Genomic DNA, 23639 nt, shown 5'->3' on the forward strand with positions numbered 1-23639 from the left:
CCGGGGCGGCGGAAGGGAAGGAAGGGAAGGGAAGGAGGAGAAGGGAAGAAGGGGAGAAGGGCAGGGCAGGGCCGGCAGCGCGGACAAGATGGCGCCGGCGGTGCGGGGGCTGAAGAGCCTGGTGTGGCAGAGTGAGTGCGCTGCTCGCTGCCGCCGTGAGGGAGCCGCGGGGGCTGCCGTCCGAGGGGATTGCGCTGCCACGGCTTTGGGATTTCGGCTCTGCCTCCTTCCGAGGCTGGGTGGGACGCGGGTCGGGGCAGCGCTGCCTGCTGCCGGGGAGGCGGAGGGGAGTCAGCGCCTCAGGGGTCCCGCAGGGGGGCTCCCGGTCCCTCGGAGCTGCCGGGGGAGCCGAGGTTGTCTGTCAGCGAGCGGCAGCGTGCGCCTGGCAGGGTTCAGCAGAAAAACTATATACAAATAGTAATAATAATAAAAAAACCACTGGAGGTATTTTTATTAGTGAGCTGCGGGGTTTTATGGCCGTGCTCGGGAGCAGGTTCTGCCGGTGTCGCTCCGAAAAAGCCGAGCGGTGGCGGCTCGGTAGCGTGAAACCAGCCTCGGGACAGGCGGGCAGCGGCCCCACGCCAGGCTGAGGTGTTTTGGGGCTGCTCGGGCAGCCTGGTGGGCGGCCGACCCTGGCTGACTGGGAAGGGCCTGTGGCCGCCCTGCCTTCTGCTGCCACCTGCGAGCGCCGGGGGCTGGCTGCTGGCAGGGAATGAAGGAAGAGAAAAAGGGGGAAAAGAGGAAAGGGGCACGTTTTTGGAGCGCTCAGCGTGTAAATTACTGACATAAATATCCTAGCTGCTGTAAATAGAGGCATTTATTTAGCATTTGAGCTTCAGAAATCCCCTCTTTTGCTGCTTTCCTTCTCCTGGGTTGCTCCAAGTTATTTGCGCCTTTGACTGTGACATTTTCTTGAGAGTTTCTTCTGGGGGATGCTGAGGTGTTTAGAGAAGAGCTGGGCCTCGTGAGGAGGGAACCTGATCAAAGTGTTATCAGGGCACACGCGAACTTGGGAAAGTGGCATTGCTGGCATGGACGAGACTGAAGGGGGAAAAAAGATTAGCACTGCTTCATGGTTTAATAATAAAACATCTCGTAAAAGTCAAGTTTCCTTTGAAAATAATTGTTGTTAGATAGCTAGTTACTGTTGTCTTCTCAAGACCACAACAATTCTGAAATTGGTGAACAAGTTTCAGGTGTTTTTAGTGAATTGGTATTTTGTTTATGGGTAATTCAAGGCCAGAAGTGGCAGCTCCGTAATATTTCCGTGAAATGTTTTTAACGCTGGTTTGTCTGGAAATAATCCATCAGTAATGCTGACATTTCATGTGGCACATTGTTAACAATGCATATCTTATTCCTGTTCTGTGGAAAAAAAATGAGTGTTCTGTGAAAAAAAATGAGTGTTTTATCTATGCTGTGGCATGGTGCTATTTAAGAGTCTTTGTTCCTTGGGAATGCATATTTCTGTAAGGTGCGCTTTGAGATGAAATCTAAGCAGAAGTGTGTGGAAAAAGTTACCAAAGTTTACAGAGAATAATAAAGAGGGAGGAAGATAAAAAGAAAGCTACTTGTATTTAGAAGACATTAGTTTTTGTGAATGAAGTTAGAAAACTAACCAGATACACACACACACAGATGCAGTATCTGTAAATAAGGTTATTTTCCCTAAGCAATTCTGCCATTAAAAACTTGTAACAGTTTTAAAATGCGTTCTAGATTTGTATAGTTACATTTTAACCTAGCCATTAATATTTTTATGATTCAGCATTTTTTTTTTTTTTCCAGCTTTGTTTTCCCTGGCACTTGGTTCTGGTGAAAGGCACAGTTGTAGTACTTTAAGGAAGTACAGCATGAATGGGTCATTGGCTTTGCCAAGGCGTGGGTTGCTTTTTTTGTTTGTTTTTGTGTTTGGCTTTATTTGCCATATGGCAGTTTAGGAAAGACAAGAACTAAGGAAATGACACCATAGGCGAGAATGGAGCACTACTTATGCATGGCCTTATGATAGTTTTTGTTGCCTTCAGAATACTTACTGGAGGCAAATGAGATGACTTTGAGATCCTGTAAATCAGTATAGTTTCTTTGGTATTCCAGTTATTTGAGTGAAGTAGTTGCAGGTTGGGGATAAAATAAATAGCAGTTGGAAAATATCTGTATCTGGGAAACTGGTAGCTTGGAATAATGCTATTTGTCTTCCACAGTGGGAGAAAGCTGACTTTTTTTTGATTACAGAAATTAAGTTTGAGTAAGTTTGAGACAACTGGATTGTGCATTTGTGTGTTTTGGATTATTTTATAGGCAAGCAAGTGAAAACGTTGTAGGAAACAGTATACTTGAGATTTTGGATGGGACTCTGAGTCCAAGTATTAAAAAGATCTCTGTAATGCTAAAGACTAAGTCTGGTAAGAGTGTTTTCAGAAAATACAAAGGCTAATAAACTTTCATGAATCTAAACGTTTTTTTATTATAACTTGTGTAGAAACCCAGAAGAAAATGCAACAAATGTACGAAGTGTAAAAGGGACAGGAAAGAATGTTCCTGTATTACACAATGGCCTCGGGTATTAGTTTTGGGTATCTTCGATGTAGATAGTATCATGCCAAAGGACCTTGAATGTAAATGAAGATCTTAATATTTACAAAAACTTAAGAAGTAGATGGACTTTGCTGTATGTGCAGCTACTATTCTGGAGCTCTTTGTGATTGTCTCACTTGGCAGGAATCACAAAATGTGTGCCGATTTTGTTAGTCTGTATTTCAGAACTGTTTGCCTTACTTTTACATTTGGACTTGGGAAAAAGGTCTAACTGATGACAGCCATAGTTCACAGCTTCATCTGAAATTCTGTTCTCTGGGAAGGCTTCTTTATGGTTGTGTTTATAAAAGTATTGGCTCATCAGTTCTCCAAATTTTCTGACTTGTAATTTGTAAATATTACTGCCATGGTCAGATTTGCACTAGAGTGAGGACCGTGCTCTGGAAAGCTGCAGCTCGTAGTTCTGGTGATCTGTAATGGCTGTGGGACATAACTCTTAGTGCTGAATCCTATACATGATTTATAATTGACATTTCTCCCAAAGTTGTAATAGCAGGAAAAGTTAACGGATACCTGTTTTAAGGTAACTTTTTTATTTCCTGATTAAACTGGTATTTCTGTAGTTTTTTTTTCTGGAATTCTAGAGAAAGAGCAAGGACATGTGAAGTGTACACATATTGGAAAACAGGTTTAACTGTGTTGGCGTAACTATCATTTCTTGAAGAGTAACTTTGATTTTTGCACGTGTGCAATCTGTTTCATTGAACTAAACCGTTCCACTAAATAAAGAAAAAAAGACAATGAAATATTTACAGGCCTATGACCGTTTAGATTGATTTTACGGAGATTCTCTACATTAGCAAAAATTAGTATTTTTTTAGAACAATTTGATTCTTCTAATTGGTAACATCTCTGTTCCTTCCTACAGAGCTGAAATCAGCAATATTTGACGACTGCAGGAAAGAGGATGAATGGAAGGTATAGTTTTGTATAAATATCGTTTAATGGCTATTTTTTCTTAAAATGTTGTTTACTTTCCAAATAGTGGAATTTTAGTTAAGTTGGGTCTGTGTAACACACAAAGAAAAATGTAAGGGTTAGCAGAGGAAGAACAAATGGCAGTTGTCTCAATTCTTTTTTTGCTAAATTTAGAAATTCTTCCTGTTTATCTTCACTTTTTTGTCTGAATGACTTGCACTTTATGCAGTTCTTTAGAACTCCACGTTGCTGCCTTAATTGCACTGGTGGCCAGGAGAAAATAATGTTGCTGTGTGGTATGTGTGGAGCAGGATTCAACAGTATGAGATAGGCTTTGCTCCAGACTCCAGCTCCACCAATGTTTGCTGTTTTCAGTGATAACATCAACAGTAATAAAAATAATAGGGAAGTACAGCTGAATGGCCCTGAGAAAATCATCTGATTCAAGTGTTGCATTGTTTTCTGATCAGTAATTTCTATATATCTTCCAGAACAAGTGTGACCTATTTCTCACTCCCTCTTGTCCTGTAGTCTGCTGACTGTTGCCTTGTTTTTCTGAATTACTTTTCAGCTGATGCCCTCAAGCAGCCCACAGATTCCTGGGGTTCCGTAGATTGCCTTTGAAAGGCACTTGACCATATTAATCATCTAATTATTATTTGTCATTCTTGGAAGTTTTGTTTAAAGGAGAGCTCCTGATTTTATGTCCTGTTTTTTTCAGTACATGGTATATTCTTATATCTATGTTTCCTTTTTTTCTAGCTAATATTTTTTGTTGTTGTAGTTTAAGCCAATTGTTACTGATCCCCTTATTTTGGGAAGAAATGCAAACAGACTGTTCTTTTTTTTTGCAGCTGACTTTGTGTCTGAAATCCATTGTCATATTTTTTTCCTCTCGGGACTAAAATTATGCCAATTAGTTTGGCTGACTTCATTTTGACTGATTTTTTTTCTTTTTTTTTTTTTTTAATGAAATATTTCAAATTCACATGTGTCTTCTGAGCTGTGGAGAAGTGAAGACGTGAGAAAGTAATTAAGCAGTGGTATGAAATACCAGGGAGGTCTTGCATTTTATTGTAAATGGCTCAAGATTGATGTAAGCACAGGAAGATACACAGAGATGGTTGGGAAGGGTGAGAGAGCTTGATCACCTGAAGAGTCTGATAGGAAGGAGACTTGGTTAGTTAAGAGAAATTATTATCTCATAAAAAACTGTTAGAACTGGGTGGGTGGGGTGGGAGGAGAGAACAGCTGCTTAAGCTGTAAAACTTTTGAGACTAAGAACAGATACACCTAAGTCGGCCGTAGTGCAAATTAGGCAGAATTCAAGACTTGTGTCTAAGTGAAAGTTTTGAGACGAGGGGACAAGGTACCAAGGTACTTAAGATGCAGTTCGTCTTCTGAGATGCTGTATGTAGCATCCTTCTGATGTTACTGGAGATGAATTTCTTCCTCTTCCTACAGCTGCTATGTACAGGTGATGAAAGATACAGAGTAAAGAAGTGGATTTCAGTGTCAAATTTTCATGGCAGGTTATTCAGGAAATAATATGGTTTTATTATAGCTGATTAATTTATCTAATTGATGTTTTATGTATTTAGATAATTCTTTTAGATGACTATACTACTAAATTGCTGTCACTCTGCTGTAAGATGACTGATCTGCTGGCAGAGGGTATCACAGGTAAGCACAGCTCTTCTCAATATACACGTTATTATGTCTTGATTTAAAAAAAAAAAAAAAAAAAAAGGAAGCAAAGAATAAAGTTGATGGTACCCTCACATAAAACTTTATTTTTTCTTGTCTTCAACAGCCAAATTACCATGGCGTATTAGACTAGCAAACTGGCTTGTATAATAACCAACCAATTGCAATTTCATCATTTGAATAGAAAATCAAAATATTTTTTTCCTGTCCTACTGCAAAAGATTGCTTTAAGGGTGTTGGTGGTTGGTTTTTGTTGTTTTTGTTTTGTTTTTCTGATGTCCTGGATGTGGTAAATGAATTATCCATGACACTGAATTTTTTGAGGATGTTACCTGTGAGCTGAAGTGAATACAGGAGCATAGTAAAGAATTATGTTTTTACTAAAGTTCACTTAAAAGAATATGCAAACTGCTCTCTGTAATTTTCTTAATGTGTTCTGCAAGTGACTAATACCCACTGCTTTGAATGCATGTATGCTCATGAGCAGCAGAATTGTGGTATGGGTATAGAAGGGTATGGAAATGTAACTGCTGAAGACAAAATGAAAACAACAGGCAACAACAGAAAACTGATGAGGGGTGGTTGCAAGCAAGTGGATGGGATACGAAAATTTAAATTTGAGTTGTGTTGCGCGGAAATATTCTGGCTTATTTTCAAAACAAGATAACTTTTACTGGGAAAACAACAACAACAACAACAAAAAAAAAAAACAGGAAAAAATGCTTGAAACTAAGTGGTATCAGTGATCACTGTTCATGCTACGTATAGTTTTCTTCTAGGTAAAGTAATCAGGTTGTCACTTTTCTCAGTAGCTTGTATGTAGTTTCTAGTGGATATGTTTTTCTCAAATATTCTGGAGTGTCTTTGATGTTCCTTGATGCTTGGTGTTAGCTGCTGTCAGAAGTGAATAAGAGACAGATTGTGATAGATCTGGTAAACAGATCTGGTATGCCTGCTTATATTAGGCTTTGTTTTTCTGCACATTTTAAGAAAGCGTTTTTCCTCTAGTGAACAGTTTAAAAAAATAAAAGCTGACAGATGTTTTTCCTATCATAAGCCACTTGTCAAATTTTTATTGGCCATTCTGTAATGCTTATTAGTATATCATTGTGCCAAACTTAGTTTTGAAATTGAAACAGATAAACTAAATTACTGATTTTTTTTTTTTATTTCATTGCCTCTAGTTGATTTTTAGAAATACTTCTGTAAGAGGGTGAGGCGACATTGAGAATTAGCTTTTTTCACTTAAGTAGCAAGATTGCTTAAAGAAGAGATTACATGATTAGGCTTTCAATTTATAACCTGAAGCTATGAAAATTTGCTCAGTGTTATCTTTTACAACGCGTTTACATGTTCTGAATATTCTGTATAACATGGTTCTTTAGGAAGAATGATAGCAGAGCTGTATGCACTGATTTTTTTCTATGTACTTTGATCATAATTAGTACCACTTATCCATCCTTTGTGAGAAAAAATCAGTAAGTATGCATTCTATTCATCAATACGAGGTCTTTTCTTTTCAGTGAACACAGTGTTGAAAAGAACCTGTCTTTCCACATCTGACGTTATTTATCCTGCTCTTTTCTCCCCCTCAAAATTACTGAGCATCATGAATCTCTCTGCATTCTTGATCTAATGTATTGTACCACTGTGTACAGTAATGACCTTAATAAACAGAGAAAAGCAAGAGATGAATGAACCTGCTGATTTGTTGAAAACATCTAATTTGTGCCTGCTATTATATTGAAAAAGAATAAGTACACAGGAAAAGGGTGAACAAAAGACAATAGAGGATTAGAGTCCAAAATGTTGCCCTCCATGTTTTCATTCTCCCTCTACTTCAGTGTACTGGAAAAAGAATAATCTTGCAGTCCTCTTGTAAGATATTTCATACTGGGCCCCATAGCTTGAGCATCTTTGTGTTGCCCTAAGTTTCTGTGTGAGGGCAAACATTGTATAGAATAGCCAGGAAAATCTGGATGTAAAACTTAAGTTGACACAAGGGTGCAGGCTACAAAAGTCTTCTGGTAATTTGTTCTATTTAACGTAATAAATAAGTTAAAAAAAAAAATAAATAAATGCTTGGCAGTAATTTTGAGGACAACTTAATTAGTCTTAATTTTATTGTCTATACTAAAATATTTGTCTATTATGAAGGCATAAAGCTCTTAATTTCAAGTAGTATTTTTTTACTTTGTAGTGGTGGAGAACGTGTATAAAAACCGGGAGCCTGTTCCACACATGAAAGCAATATATTTCATAACTCCGACCAAAAAGGTGCGTATTTTTTTTTTTTTTACAGAAAACAAGTACTGCAAAATCTTTCAGACTGAAAAAGCAATCTTTTTTTCGAGTATTAATGTACTGATTATGACTATGCAGTGTTTTTTTTATATTTGTGTGACGCTGCTCTGTGTCATGCTTAACTTGCCCTAGTGAAAAGGCAGTGCATTGTCACCACTGATGGAGTTGCAGGTGTGTAGCTTTTGATCAAGGAGACAATGTTTCATTGTGTAGATTTTGGTAACCTCATTGACAGACACAATGCAGCAAATAATGCAATACACTAAAGAATTGAATTCAAAGTGATGGCTCTAGTAAGAGGTTACAGCTACTTCCTAAAACCTCATAAGAGAACAAATCTCAGCACTGTGACAGGTGGAAAATGATACAAGTATCCTGTTTGGGTTCCCAGAGTAATCTTGGCAGAGGGGTATGGAAAGTCAGTCAGGAGTGACTTTCTGTAACTGCTTATTAATGTTGCTTTTGAATAATAATAAAAATATCTACTTAAGTATTTTGTGCTGATTTGCAGCATTCTTTAGTTAGACTGGGTAACTAAAAGGGTAGGGGGGAGAAGCTTTGGTACTTGAGGAAGGGCAAAATACTACAGTGATATTTTTCTTCCCCCACAAGTCTGTAGATGGACTTATTGATGACTTCATCAGCAGATCATCAAGCAGATACAAGGCAGCATATGTGTATTTCACTGACTGTAAGTAAGCTTTTATGTTGTAGTCTGACTTTGTTGTAGTAAATAAGCCTCTTGTCTGTCTTTTCTGTAGGTTAATGCATTAATATTTGGGTCCTGTTTCTCTAGAGAGGTTTTGAGACTCCAGTCATCAACCGTCCTTTGGCTGCCAGAACTTGCTCGTGATGCTGTGGCAATGCTCAGTCATTCCACAAATAAAGTAAAACTATGTACCTCATATAAATAAAACTATTTAAAAATATAAATGCACGACGATTTGCTTTGCTGCAAGAATGATGTTTTATAATTTTTTATTGTAGGTAGTTCCTTCTTATGTAGGAGAGAAGGCTCACTGCTACTTGTGAGCCAGCATTTTTTGTGTGCAACTGAAAAACGAATATGGTGCCTATGTAGCCCTTGCATGGGTGATGCAAGGCATCTGCCTTGGTATCTACCAAGTGATTAATGTGATTGTGTGTTCTTCCACTGTCACTCTCTGTGACTAAAATGGCACGGAGAGAGGGGAGAAAGTTAAGAAACAAAATGTGCTGCTGAATTGTGGCAGTTTCTATAGGTGTTGTGGATGATTTATGTGTGTCTGCTACTTTGGAGTTGCTTTGCCAGCTCAATCTAGCTCATAGGGGAAAAAAAGCTCCTGAACCAAAATTCAAATGTAGTTCTTTGGTTGGGTTTTTGTTACTCCAAATCTCAACCATGTTTTGGTGTTTGAATCATACCCTTTCACTCTGTATCATGTGTAGCAATTTAGAGTGAAAAACAAGACAATTTCTGTAGTGTTTCTTTAAGGTGTTTGTCAGATTTCCGTCATTAAAGTTGCATTTGGAAACTACGCAAGCTTATCCGGTGAAATTCCCTTTCTGTTGAGTATTTCTGCGAAGACTGTTCTTTGTGCCTGACAAGCCACTCCTGTGGGTCTGCTTCTGTCTATCTGCCACTGGCAGGAGCTTAGCAAAAGCTGGTAATTCTTTGTCTCTGTTTTACCCTCAAATCACTTTCGGATTTACAGAACCATTTATTTCATGAATTAGTCTTGTTTCCAGCAGTCAAATTTTTAGGTGTTTCAGGTTGGTATTGTTAGTTGCTTTTTCAAGGAACTGTGTTTTCTCAGAGCAGTTATCAAATTCATAGCAACATCTCCCAGCTTGTTTCATTTGCTGCTAATGCAGCAGTTTTTGGTTCTCCTGAAAAAATACTCCTGTGTATTCTCATGTTGCAAATGTGCAAGCTTTCACTATGAGTATTTGCCAAAATTTCTCTGAGAGAGAGAAATACTTTCTATGGTCACTTTCAAGTCTATGTAGAATTTGTCATCAAAATGGTTGTGGTTTTTAGTTCAGTTTCTAGACTGTGATCCAATGTAGCCTGTGAATTGGCGGAACACGTGAGATCTGTGAATGCTATATTTCTGTTTTTATACTTGATATCTACACAGTACTTCTTCCTTTAACCTTTTTTTTTTTTTTTTTTTTTGGTAGCATGGGAAATGTTTTCTCTCTCCTATATGGGAAAAAAAAAGAAAACAGTAGAAATTTTTGCTTTATTATAGTTGATATCCTTCACTGCTGTACACTACTAAAAATTATTATACAAACTCACCTGCCAAAAGCTAGTAAAAATGATCAGCAATGCATCTTTAAAAAGAGATCTCACTATACAAGATACTGATTGTATATTTTCTTTCACTTCAGGAAGCTTTGGCAACTTTGTTATGTTACTGATAACTGGCTCTTAATTAGTATTGCTTTGAAAGGAGAATAATTGGATGGTGTGGTAAACTGATCCATTTCATGAAAGCTGTGGGATCAGAACTCAACCTACAAGGAAGTCATACTAAAAGCACATAAATAATTGCAAATGCTCATTTTTGGAAAACAAAAAAAAATAATGTTAGAGGTTTTTAAGGTTGTAAGTTTATAAATGACATAAGTAATTGCTGGAATATGCCCAAAAGATTTTTAGTGTAGTATCTTCTTTCCATAGTTTGTCCTGATAACCTCTTCAATAAAATTAAGTCTTCCTGCTCCAAATCAATAAGGAGATGCAAGGAGATCAACATTTCCTTCTTCCCATATGAGTCTCAGGTAAGTTTCATTCTTCATCTCAACAGCACTTTAAATCTATATGACTGTTGTTGGTGTACTAGAAAATGATCACATAAAGTACCTCTTCTATTCTTTTATTGGCAAACTGTGAGACTGGTTACCACTTTGACGTATTTCCAGGGCATTCCTGTATTTTTCTGTTGAAAACAAATGCTCCCGTGCTGGAAGAGCATTTACTGGTTGTGTTTGACCTCTTTGCAAGACTCAGTCAGTTGTGGTAGAGAACTGTAGTAGAAAGGTGATAGAAGGAATCTGTTCCTTAAGAGAAGGCAGGTATTCCTGTTTGTCTTGAAGCAGTAAGTTTTGGTATTTTGACAGACTTAGGTAGGTTGGCATGTAGGAGTAGGAATAGGTAAAATTCCAGAGCTAATTGCTCAGTGGAAACTAGAATAGCAGATAGGGCTGCATTTTTTTTATTATTATTTAGTTTGAGAAGCCATCACTGTGGATTTGGTTGCTTTGCTATTATTATTTATTACATAACTATTACATAACTTTTTAGTGAAGCCCGCAGTTTAACAGATGCTTTGGAAATGTATGATTTATGCCATTTTTTTTTTTCTTGGTTGTACTTTACCTAGGTATTTACTCTCAATGTCCCAGATGCATTCTACCGCTGTTATAGTCCAACTCTGGAAAAGACAAAGGATAAAGATGCTGTAATGGAAACAATGGCTGAACAAATTGTTACTCTGTGTGCCACACTAGAAGAGAATCCAGGAGTACGATGTAAAAGGTGGGGCAAAAATAGTGGTTTGTGTAGCTGCTTTCACTTTTGGGACTTGCCACATTGTTTATAATAGCTTGAAGCTGTAGAATTGTTTCTTTTATTGTGAATTAATTGATTTATAATCCACAACTCTAATTACAGAAAGGTAGGAATTCATAAAGTATATGTGAAACAGTGGATTCTTCCTTTGTGTATTCACGTACCAGTGCTTACCTTATTAAGTTCTGTTGTGAATTGCTTGTATTTCATGTTTGGGCTATAGGGTGATGCTAACATGCTGCCCTCCGTTACACAGTATGCCTACTGAGTCCTCTAACAGAGATGCTGCTGTTGGGAGCTTTGTAGCTCCGGTTAAGATCAAGGAATTAATAAATTGCTGAGGCAGATTAGATTAGGAAAGATGATAATGCTTTTTCTGAAATTCTTCATAGTACAGAAATTGAGAATACTTTTGTTGAGCTTTGATAGAGTACAGGGTAGTAGCTTTGAAATCAGAGTAAGCATCTGAAATTACACCCAAGAATGGCATTCTAATATTTTTAATGAGAGTAATGAAACAATAATTGCTCGACTGTGGGTGTGTTTCCTTGTTTTTCTTCTGTTCTCTTTTCCTTTTCCAAAAGGATATGAAACTTTTTTGAGATTTGACCACAGATTTATACTGTGACCTTAAATTTTTGGGAAAAGTCATGATTTGAAATACATACATATGTGTCATGTGTTGCAGTAAGGCATATCCAGGGTGTATCGGACTTACCCTAGGTTGGTGAACTGCATGTGTTGTATTTGCTTGTTGATTTCATATTCATCTGTAATAAGCTTCATGCACCAAAAATTTTAGGATTTCTGCGTAGAAACTATTCATCAGGGACTTAGTCTTGTGCTTTCCTGAATTGCAATTTCCACTTCTAAAATTAGACTCAAGTTTCTTTTAATGGAAAAATGTAACTCTTATCTCTATCTCTTTGCTAGTTATAAAAGACTTTTGTGGTATATTGGAAGTAAAGAGAAATAAGTGATTACAAAAAAAAAAGTTAATTATTAGATTTCCAGTTGTTAATTTAAATGTGTAGTTGCCTGAAAATTTAGCAGTGAGACTTTTCTCCTCGTGATGTTTTAAAGAGTGTCTTAATGTCTACTATGAGCAGTGCCCTGCCTAGGCCACAGTACCGTCTGGCTTTGCAGATGACTTGTTTCTTTGCATGTCTATACTTATCTGAAAAGCCTGGGGGCTGTGGGCATTGCTAGAGGTAATAATGTGCACTTCCTAAATTGGGTTTTGCCTAAAACATTAGTCAAGCTGGCTGTAACATTCCTGTAAGAAAAATAATTTGGAAAGTAGGCAAAGGTAATGGTGGGCTATTAAAACAATAGCTTCAGGCTCTTGACCAGGTGGTGGTTCTGGGCGTGTCTCCCTGACTGAGAATTTTTGGTGCTGGCTAATAGGACAGTTTATGTCCATCTTCTGACTGACACTGTTCCTACTGTCTGAAGAACCTGAAACATGAAAAGAGTGGAATTATAATATCAGAATGAAAACATAATGGAGATACTTAGAATGGTGTACTGAAACTGCATGTAAAACCAGGGAATTGGTCTAAGGAGATCCTTGTTTTAAAGGTAGCATTTTAATTTTTCGATTAAGAAACTAAGCTACGTTCATTTCCTTTTTTCCCAGCGCGCCATCAGATAATGCCAGCAAACTTGCACACCTTGTTGAAAAACATCTTGAAGACTACTACAAAACTGATGAGAAAAGCCAAATAAAGGTAGAAAATGAACTAAAATGTTTGCTTTTTTGCTACATCATGGGCAGCAGCCTAAGCACAAAAGTATGGGGTAAAGGATTTGACTTAGTGATGTTCCACTCTGCTACAGAAATAAATGTATCTGATGCTACTGCACTAAAGCCCAAAATAGAACTTTGAGCTGAATGTTTGGAGGCCTTAGTGCAGATCTTTTTTGATGTACTGCAGCACAGTGTAGATAATCTACTCTGAAATAAAAGCAATTTACAGATTTATGAATAGATAATGAGAGGCCTTAAAAGCTTTTCTTTTTTTAAGCATTTTTATTTTGTTTTGATTAGGTAAGGTGAATGTAATGCAGTTGTCCTAAGAGCATTGCATTAGGATTACTATTTAAAAGCATTGTGTTCTGATTATCATTTAAATATTTGTTTCTGTTGATAACCATTTGGACCCCATTTTTTTTCAGTTATGGAGAATTCCTCAAGCAATAGGATAGGTTTTATTCCAAGAACATGTACAGCAATGTAATTTACTGTAAATAGACTTAAGATGCGTTGGTTTTGTACTGTGCATCTTATCTTTACATTTATTTGATGGATTTCTAGGCTAAAACCCACTCACAATTAATAATAATTGATCGTGGCTTTGACCCAGTATCAACTGTGCTTCATGAACTCACGTTCCAGGCAATGGCATATGATCTGCTACCAATTGAAAATGATACTTACAAGCAAGTACTTTTTCTTTTTAATCTAAACACTTTATTCTTGATAATATATACAGAATTGTTGAGCTGAATTGCACTGTAGGTGTTTTTAAGGTGCTTTTAATATGTAATAGTTGCTTTAGTTATTTCCTCTTGAATTTGCAAATTTTTTTAATTAACTTCCTCATTTAGTTGAGATTAGGTGGGGACTAATTAATATTTTTGCTAAATTTGACTTTGATGCATTATTCTTAGTTGTCTGCTTAAGTAATCTCTATTTCTAATGTTTTCAACCTTTGTGCTAGACTTGTATCAAGGCATTGGTAGGGCACGTTCAGATTCCTGGCTTCTGTTAAGATAAATCAAGACCACTAATAGGATAATAATTCTGGAGAAAAAGATTTTTTTTTTTTTCCATAAGACTTTTATAGTTCATGATTTAATTTGTGTGGTTGCTGTAAACTTACGTGTTTCTACCCCAAATAGACATTTAGGTAAGCTGTGTTCAGTTTGTGTGTGTTGTTTTATCACTAATTGGAATAACGACTTTGTTTGAGTATGGTACATTGCTGTCGAATTGTTCTGACACCAAAGATTTTGGTAAGACTTTTCTTTTTGATGACTGCTTCTTGGAACAATGAGGCAATTTGACCTGATTTGCTATAGTCAAACAGGAATGCTCATTGGAAACACTGAGTATTTTCATATAAAGTAGAATTTTGCAAATCTGAAATTTGTTGGGTATGGGAACATAGCAGAGTATGTTTTCTAAGTAGAGTCATGATCCAGCTTTCACAATTAATCTTGTTTTTTCTATTTTTCTGGATTCTGGCTTCACACCCTATCTGTGAGTTTCTGTAACTGGAAGTGTTATATAGTAAGACTATTTTGTTATGTAGGTTGATTTGTGTTAGTAGAAAAGTAATAGTTGAAAGTAATAGTCTGTAATGCTGTGAAGCATGTTACCTTGTGCATGTGAAATAATTTGTCATGCCTTGTCTGTTCTATGTGTGAATGGGATTTAATTTGGGGACTAAGATTCTTGATTTTTCCCTCAGAGTTATAGAATGTTTTATAGTAGGTACAAAAATCTGTGCTTTGCAATATCAATGTATATTATTTCACACACAATTTAAATCTGAAGGGAAATTTATTTTAGAAGCTAAAAAGAAGTTGAGGTGCATATAAACATATGGTTGAAACTGGAGTTACTGTTGGTTTAAAAGAATATCTAGAAGGAATTGCCCCTAAGAATCATTCTAAAATTCATCTCCTTGTGTATTCTAAGATGTAGTCTTAGAATATAGCTTACATAAATTGCATTATCTGTAAGACCATAGCTGGACTTGCGAGTGAAAACCTGTGTACGTTGCTTCTACTACCATGTATGTTGGTTATTTGATAAGAATTAATAATCTAGCAAGTTATTAGAAAGAAAAAACAAAGCAAAACAACCTGTCATTCAAATCTTCTTTTTGAAGGTACAAAACAGATGGATCAGCTGGGAAGGAAAAGGAAGCAATTCTGGAGGAAGATGATGAGCTCTGGGTGAAGATTCGGCACAAGCATATTGCAGATGTGATAGAGTATGTGAATCAATTAACAAATTGTTAAATACAAGTTATAAATGTTTCTTTGAGGGATATATGTCTCACAAACAGTCAAGGAAGTAGGAGTATAGGGAATAATGAAAATAGCTTATTATATGCACGTTAAGCTGTTGAATAGTTGTTGCCAGGAAGAAAACATACTTTGAGAATCATAGCATGTATGTATAAAGGTATGCAATTTTGTGAGTAGTCATTACAGTTCTTGAGGAAAAATAAAATTATTTCCTAGGAAATATCTTCAAATCTTTTAAATTCATATGGATTTTGCAAGAAATACCAAGAAGTTATTGCCTCAAATGACTTGATAAATATCATAAAATAAATTGTTTAACTTCAGTTTCCTCTGCTGAAAAACATGCTGTAGAAAACACTTATTACTCTGCAGAAAACCTGTATTTGAAGCTTTTACTTTCATTCAGAACTTATTGCTGCTTAGTTCTCTTTAAGATTTTAAGAACTGTGATGCTGTTGCATTTCATTATTTATTTATTTCATTATTTTTATGCAGGGAAATACCAAAACTGGTGAAAGAAGTTTCATCAAAAAAGAAAGCAACAGAAGGAAAAGTAAGTTGTTTAGTGCTGTTTTTCCTGGTAATTGAATTTTCAGATGGTCAGATCTGTGTAACTTGTGGATCTACTAGAGAAACCTAAATATACACGTGCAAACCTATACCAATTGCAATATTTGGAAAATGCAAAGCTGCATCAGGAAGGGAAGTACAAGTGTCTAATACTGGGGGGGAAAAAAATAAATTTCTATTGTTTCTTCACAGTTATCAATATCCAGTTTGTCCCAATTGATGAAAAAGATGCCACACTATCGTAAAGAGATTACTAGGGTAAGGGGTATTTCGTAAGTACAGCTCAGTGCTAAATAATTTATGTGCTGTAATTGTGTTGTTGAAGTTTAGATTTATTCACTTGTTACTGTGTATAACTTTTTTCCAATTTATGTTCAACTACTGTAAATTTTTGAGAAGAAAACTTGTTTCCACGGTTTTCATTTAAATACAGTTTACAGTTAAGCATTTTTATGTATGTACTTTAAGGACTGAAGATGTAAGAGTAATGTTCTAGAAAGTATTGGGGGGGATCAATCTTCAAGTGAAGGGTAAACTATGGAAAATGCATGATGATTCTGAATATTGGTGAAAGACTGAGTTTTGTAACCAGTAAAAATGATTGCTCTGTTTAAAATAAAATAAAAAAAACAAGCTATGAAAACGGATTTTTGTTTTCTTCTAGCAAGTTGTCCACCTTAACTTAGCAGAAGATTGCATGAGCAAGTTCAAGCCTAATATAGAAAGGCTTTGTAAAACTGAACAGGTATGTTTAAAACAAACAAGCAAACAAAAAAAAAAAACAAAACAAAAAAACAACCCCACAAAACTACTGCAAATGCAACTTTTTTGTGGGCAGGAATAGGTGCTTAGTTTTAACTGACAAACCTAGTATCTCCCTTGTGTTTTTTTTTTTTCTTTCTTTGCAGTCACTTTTTGAGGTAGTAGTATTTGAACTAAGGTGAGATACACAACTCTTACTCTGCCAATTAAAGAGTTGTTATTAGAGTTCATTTTTTTCTTCGAATTTGGCTGATCTGTATAAAGATGATCTTTGAATTTTCTTGATTCAAATCTCCTATGAAGTTGCCTTACTATTTCTGCTGAAGGAAGCCCTTTTTAAATGTCTGGAAAAAGCACCTGCTTGGGTGAGACATTGCAGTTGTACTACTAATCTCAAGTTCAACATTCATATTATTATGAATTCTAGGGAGCTTCACAGGATATATAATACTTCTGAATTAATATTTTATAACAGTTTTGAGGTATAGAATATCTTTATTTTGGGTGGGGAGAGGGATACAACTGTTTTTATCGTAGCCTGGATTGAGGCTAGCAGTTTAAATTTGACAGAGCTCTTGTCCAAAATAACAATACAACAAAGACTGTAGCTGCTTGTATTTGAGCTGTTGGTTTATTCCTCTTACACAGATGTTTTTGATTGTCTTATGAGAATTTGAATCTGTTTGCGTAAAATGTATTCTTGCAGCATTCTCAAAGTCCATTGCAAACTGTATTCAAACAATATTAAATGTCTAAAAGCATTATATAGTATTACCACATCACTATTGAAATAGTTATGTCTAAAACTTTTCATACAGTTTAATTTTATGCAGCCTTTTTTTCTTGAAGCCTCTATTTTCATAAAAATATATTTCAGAACAAACAAAACCCATTTAAGAAAAAGTGTACTTGCTGAAATGATTTACTTTGTTTTTAATTTAGGACTTGGCTCTTGGAACTGATGCAGAAGGTCAAAAAGTGAAAGACTCAATGAGAGTCCTCCTGCCAGTTCTGCTCAACAAAAATCATGACAACTATGACAAAATTAGAGCTATTCTCCTGTATATCTTCAGCACAAATGGTATGTTAAGCTGCCCTGTTTTTTGTCTCAGTGCTATGAACTTCAACTCAAATTTTGTGAAAGAGTCCAGTATTTTAACTAACTCAAGCACATGTGTTAGTTGATGGTCAAACTTAAAAGAAACAGTCTATCCTCTGTAAATTCTCTTCCCTCAGATTGGTAGTGAAGATAGTATTGATAAAGAAACAGGAGGTTCAGTAGAAGTGCAGATCCATACCCTCTTTTAGCATCATTCCTGTGCTTGAATGTTTGTAAGAATTTTTCTCCTTTTCACACAATGTTGAAGTTGTTAAGGGAACCTGAAAATGAAGTCAATGGGAGAAAATCTGTACTAAGAAAAGGAGGAAACTATCAGAATGTGGGTCTAAGGAATCTGTAACAATATTGAGTTCTGTTCTCAAAAATGGATTTTTAATCCTATATTTTAGCATAAAAATTTGCTTATGTTAAACTTATGTTAAATACACAGTAGTGTATTGGCCAACCAAATGAAAAAAAAAAAATCCTGGACTAAAGAATAACAGCCCAGAATGTGTGAGACAAAATTGGTCTCATTGCATTGACGAAGTCACGTGGTAACCAAGTCGTATGTTTTTCTTATATCAAAGGAACTACCCAGGAGAACTTGGACAAGCTGATCCAGAATGTACAAATAGAAAGTGATAGTGATATGATAAGAAACTGGAAATACCTTGATGTTCCTATTATCTCTTCAGTAAGATTTTTTTTCTTAAATTTCCTACCATCCAAGCACTTGTCTACAGCTCTTTCAGCAACTCTTCGCAATATTGACCAGGTTCTGTTTTGGAAGCAGGCCATTACTAGGCATTCCTATTGTCATGACATGTCTAGGAGAAATCCTTTAAACAATTAACTTGGATACTTCTCAAAGAGATGTCTATAATGTTCCCTTGTAACATCATCAGATAGTGACTCTACCTGGTTGGTTTTGGGAAGCACTAACTTACTCAGTTCCTTGCCTCTGAAAGGTGTTTTCTTAGTGTATCCTGAATTCTACAGGTAATCATACCTGTGGAATGATTATCAATCATACTATGCTATCACCGTAATTGATAATAATTTCTTTAAAATTTCTTACTGATTTTTTTTCTCCCACCTGCTGTGAACTGGGAATAAGTTTTCAAAACAAAAGTACTGTATAATATATCTATGGTTTTGAAAATCTTTTCAGTCTGCTGTTCAGCAACAGAAACAAACAAGAAGGGACCGTTCTTTAGAAGAAACTTTTCAACTCTCTAGGTGGACGCCTGTTATCAAAGATGTTATGGAGGTAATTTCGAACAAGTAATTATTTCATGGTGCAGTGCAGGAATATATATCCAAGTGTGCAATTGTATTCCATCTAATGAAATTTTATAGTATTTTAACTTAATTCTATTAATACTTCTGTTGGTAAAGCAATCAATTCTAGTCTGTTTATAATATAGGCAATTAGAGTGCTGTTTATTGTTAATGCCACTTACTGGAGGTTGACTTAAGAGTAAAGCAAACCAAAGTGAACGTTTGTTTGTTTGTTTTGAGCTGCCTGCCCTGTCACTGGTAATATTTAGTGTAATCTAAAGATCTGGATATTACCTCCTTTGTCATTTTTGTTTTCTTCTAGTAGGTCTTCAAGCTGTAATGCAAATCTAAGTTGCAGATTGGTAGAAGCCAGAAAATTTTACTTGGCAGAAGTTGCTGCTCTATTCTTAAATCTCCTCCTAAGCATCAGTCTGTCGCTGATGTCAGACAATAGTGGGCTTACTGGGTCTTTGGTCTGACTCAGTGCACACATTTTCAGAGTTTTGCTGACCTTGTTAATTCATTAACTGGATGTGCCTTCAGGAGACCATGACTTCTCTCATATAGTCCCCTAGAGAAATAAGTTAAGTTAGAGTAGTTGCAGATGAAAAACTGCTAGTGATATCTGAGCAGTTAAATCACTGTCCTTTTGAGAAAGAAAGCATGTGTACTTGCATTCCTTATGATGTATGAAAGTCTTATAATTACTTCTAGTATTATGTGGTCTAGCATTTTGGTATGCAAGAACACTGTTTTGACGATGCTGGTTGCCATTGGTTGTTCTAAGAAATTATATGTGCTGTCATTAAATGTCAGGTAGACATCCTTACTGGAAGTTGAAGCTTGTTGGGCTTTGGTTCTCCATGGTTGTTTAAAATGGGTTTTTGTTTTGCCCTTCAGGATGCTATAGAAAACAAGCTAGATTCAAAAGATTGGCCCTATTGTTCCCAATGTCCACCTACCTGGAATGGTTCAGGAGCAGTAAGGTAAAGTGGTTAATATCTTGAGATGCGATGTTCCTGTTTCTCAGTACTTCTGTCACATGTGTTGTTAAGCATTATGCAAGTGCACTTTCTAAGTGGTGAAATGATTTATAAATGGTTATGTAATGTTGAGGTGTAAAACCATAATTTTTAACTCATCTAAAACACCCTGAACTGGATTGTTAGTTTAGTAACTCTTCCTAGTCCTGCGTGGCTACTTGTGTAGAGTATCTCCTTTTTGCTTCTAATTTAGAAATAGCATTTCCATATTCCTAGAATGAGAAGCTTAAACAACTGAGCTTTTTACTGTGAAGTAGTTTTAAGAATGTGTTATCAGTATGCTGGTAATTTGAATCTGCAATTAGTATATATGTTAGGAAAAGTATGTTTTATTTTTTATCTTTCCTAGCTATGTGAATCTTACTTGATAACAGCTAAATATATCTATTTTTAGTTATATTCTATTTGTGTATGGACACTGAAGTACTTGAGATTTTAGCTTTTTCAAATGAACTCTTCTGAAAGCTTCTGCTGTAATTGGTAGCATGCAGAACAAAGTTTCCTGACAGAGAAGCTGTGTACAACAAGATTTTTGCTTTGTATTTATTTTCCCTTTGGATATCTGAGTAGTTTGTGTAATGTACTAACTTGTTTTCTTAGAAACTCTTTTAGTTACTGGATTTTTTTTGCTTTGTGAACTGCATGACAGAAGCCATTACTGCTCATTAAGTGTGTCATTTTTACCAAAAATTAATCCGTAAAACTATATAAATGTCATCTTATGAAATGTTTTGCAGTGCTCGCCAGAAACCTAAAGCTAGTTATCAAGATGAGCGAAAGAGCAGTGCAAGACTGATTATATTTGTGATTGGAGGGATTACGTATTCTGAGATGCGCAGTGCTTACGAAGTTTCTCAAGCCCACAAGTCATGTGAAGTTATCATTGGTAAGTCTGTCCTGGGACCAGGGTGATATGTAGAGATTTACTTTAAACAAGAGTATGTAGTCTAAAGATACATTTCTGTAAAAATGTAAGCATCTTTTTCAATGTTGGTTCAGTAAACTAATACTACAGCCAATGTATCTTTTAAAACCAGACGTTTAAACTGAGAAGATCCTTTGGTAGTTTTCAACATAGAAGTAACATCATAAATTAAATCAGAGAAATGAGTTATTAAAGTAGTCTGACGTATAGCAAAAAATATTTAATAAATCTTTATTTCCTTGCATTACACTGTCTCCTCACAAACTCATGCATCTGCCTGTGCTTTACCTACAATTATTGTACCTACAATTACCTGCAGCTACAATTATTATTCTGGTTAATTTTGTAAGTAGTAGGAAAGCTGGTAGAATAGTGCAAAAGTAATCACTTCTTGTGGGAGGGAGGAGAAATCATTATTTCTTCATTTTTTTAAAAGTTTTTTTCCAGTGTAGCTAAGTCTGTTTTACAACATCTTGCAGTTCTTGTCATGTTTTTGTTTTTCTTTCAGAAAAATTAAATAAAACACACCATGCTCAATAGCTTTTTCCGTGAAAATTAGTGATCTCCTTAATCTTTTTAGGATTCTGCGGTGTGTTTGTAAATGCATGAATCACTAGCAGGAGTAATAATCCCTCAGTTAATACCTAGAGGCAGCAAATGCTTTTTCTATCATCTGCGGTGTTCCAGATAATCATTTATTGCTATTTAAATTTAATTGCTAAAACACTTGGGCACGTGATACATCAAAACAAAAATCCCAGATTTAGAACCTTACCAGAGACCTGTATTGATGTGCAGTGGCAACTGCTGTCTGGGTGCGGAGTCATCTAAAGCATCCTAATTGCCTGAGATGCCTGTGTTTTGGCAACTAAACTTTAAATCCTTTTTGACACTCAGGAATAATCCTATCTACTGTCACTTAAATAAATAAGACTCTTCCCTAAAGCAGTAACAACTTGATTCTGAGAACTAGAATCTGCCATTAGTACTTTTTTTTCTTTTGGTTGCTGGTCTTGTTAGTAGTGATTGAGGTAGGTTTAACACCAGTGTTGAGTTGCAATTGGAAGACAAGGACAAGAGGAATGTAGTTTGACAAGGCTGTTTCTTCATCTAAGACTTGTTTACAAAATTGCATCTAGCATAGGTCACTTCCATTGTAATTTCTGGCACTAACTTCAGCATCATCTTCCTTTTTTTATTTGGAAGTGATTCTTGTAGCTTTGCATGTAATCCTGCTTTCTGAGGGAAGGTGATAACATTCCATACAAGATGAAAACATTACTCAATTTTGAATTGAGAATTCAAGGAATACTAGCCTGTACAGATTGACACTGCTAAAACTCAAGGTTTGAGACTGCCCTAATCTTAAATGGTTAAGATTTTCCTTTATAACTGCAGGGTGACCCTTCAAGGCAGAAGTTATATCACGCTCCATGAGAATCAGAGAAGTAATAGTAGTGTGCTCTTGAGGAATAGCATGGATTTTCTTGGCCGCTCCAAATTTGGAATTTGTTGTGAATTTTTTTAGGAAATGTTGACTGGTAAAAGAAAACTTTCTCTAACCATTATTTGTATGGAGAACTGTTTGTGGTAATCCTTAATGCAGATGACTTCCTGATTTTTAGGATAAAGCCTGTCATTAACTCACCCTTACACAGAATGGGCAGATTTATTGCAGCTTGGGACAATTATGGAGTGAAAGGTTCAAGGCTGTGTTTCAAACCAGACGGAGCAGGGACTTGAAACTGGTGTCCAAAGTAAGAGTACTAGGGATATGGTCTTTGCCCTCCCATCTTTGCTTCTCTACTCTCTCCTGGTCCCCAAATCCTTGTAGCCTTTGTTTAACTGGGGCAAGGGGCAGAGCAAGAAAGACAACCGTTTTTTTTTCTGGTTGTCCACTGTGTGTGGAAGGAGGACACCTCCCTCGTAGGCCTTCCTAATCGTGACAGTTGGGCTTTATGTAACACACAACTTTACGTAACACACGAAAACATTTGGAACTGTTTTTCTGTGTGTGTGTGTGTGTATACTTCTAATGACTGCAAAGCGTAACAATTAACTTAATCAGTCTAAAAATTTGTTTGCTTTGTCAGGTTCTACACATATTTTGACACCTAGAAGACTACTGGATGAAGTAAAGAGCCTCAGTAAACCCAAGGATACGGTCTGCATTAAGGATGAATAGAAAGGGTGATGCGTTAGGAAAAGACAAATAGTATGTACACGTTCTCATGCAACTGACTTTTGCAAATACTGTACTGGGATACTACAGGGACTAATGGAATGTCATTTAAAATCTGAAGTTGCTGCTTTTTGGGGGGAGTAGAAGGCAGAGAAAGGGGAAAAAGAATAACATGTTTCTTAGGTTGTATTTAGTATAGGCGGTGGTACACTGTAAGTGCCTTTTCAAAAGGGCGTGTTCTTCCCTAACAAGTTATGATAAAAGTTATCATGATTATATATATGTATACTCCAATTGTTTTTGAAAACTGTGAAACCTTTCTATAATAGTTTATTTCTAAAAATCACTGAATTAAAGACTCGAGGGTCTGAGGGAGAGGCTTCAAAAGAAAGCTGTAAATACTAGTTTGTTTAAAAAAAAAAATGTATATTTCACAAAAGTGCAATGTCTCTAACTTCTCTGTAAAATAATTTTAAATACGTGTCATTATGAATTTTTTTTTTTCTGGGTGGTTGTGGGTAAGGTAGAAATCCAGTCATAGACATATCGAGCACTTAATTTCAATAAATAACATTAAAGAAATGCTGTCAATTGTGGACTGAAGTACACTGTAAGCATATACTTATCTCTAAAAATTTCCAAAAATA

The 23639-nt window shown here is 36.1% G+C and overlaps 1 protein-coding gene across 1 annotated transcript; it reads left to right on the top strand.

Annotated features, from left to right (window-relative positions):
* Nucleotides 1-16: 16 nt before the first annotated feature.
* Nucleotides 17-23574, top strand: STXBP3 (syntaxin binding protein 3). Its single transcript, XM_084526866.1, has 19 exons — nt 17-131; nt 3467-3516; nt 5118-5199; nt 7424-7500; nt 8140-8218; nt 10196-10296; nt 10899-11053; nt 12726-12816; nt 13404-13528; nt 14986-15090; nt 15623-15680; nt 15890-15955; nt 16362-16442; nt 17402-17540; nt 18149-18255; nt 18733-18831; nt 19743-19828; nt 20623-20771; nt 22904-23574. Exons 1-19 carry the CDS (start codon nt 89-91, stop codon nt 22993-22995), a joined length of 1785 nt encoding a protein of 594 aa, XP_084382992.1. The 5' UTR covers nt 17-88; the 3' UTR covers nt 22996-23574.
* Nucleotides 23575-23639: the final 65 nt, after the last annotated feature.

This window comes from Aythya ferina (genome assembly GCF_964211825.1).
Source record: "Aythya ferina genome assembly, chromosome: 8".
NCBI classification, from domain to species: Eukaryota; Metazoa; Chordata; class Aves; order Anseriformes; family Anatidae; genus Aythya; species Aythya ferina.

Coding starts and splice junctions, on each gene's coding strand:
- STXBP3 (XM_084526866.1), top strand. CDS start 89: ATGGCGCCGGCGGTGCGGGGGCTGAAGAGCCTGGTGTGGCAGA. Junction 10,297..10,898: donor TCTTCCCATATGAGTCTCAG/GTAAGTTTCATT, acceptor TACTTTACCTAG/GTATTTACTCTCAATGTCCC. Junction 18,832..19,742: donor TTATCAAAGATGTTATGGAG/GTAATTTCGAAC, acceptor TTTGCCCTTCAG/GATGCTATAGAAAACAAGCT.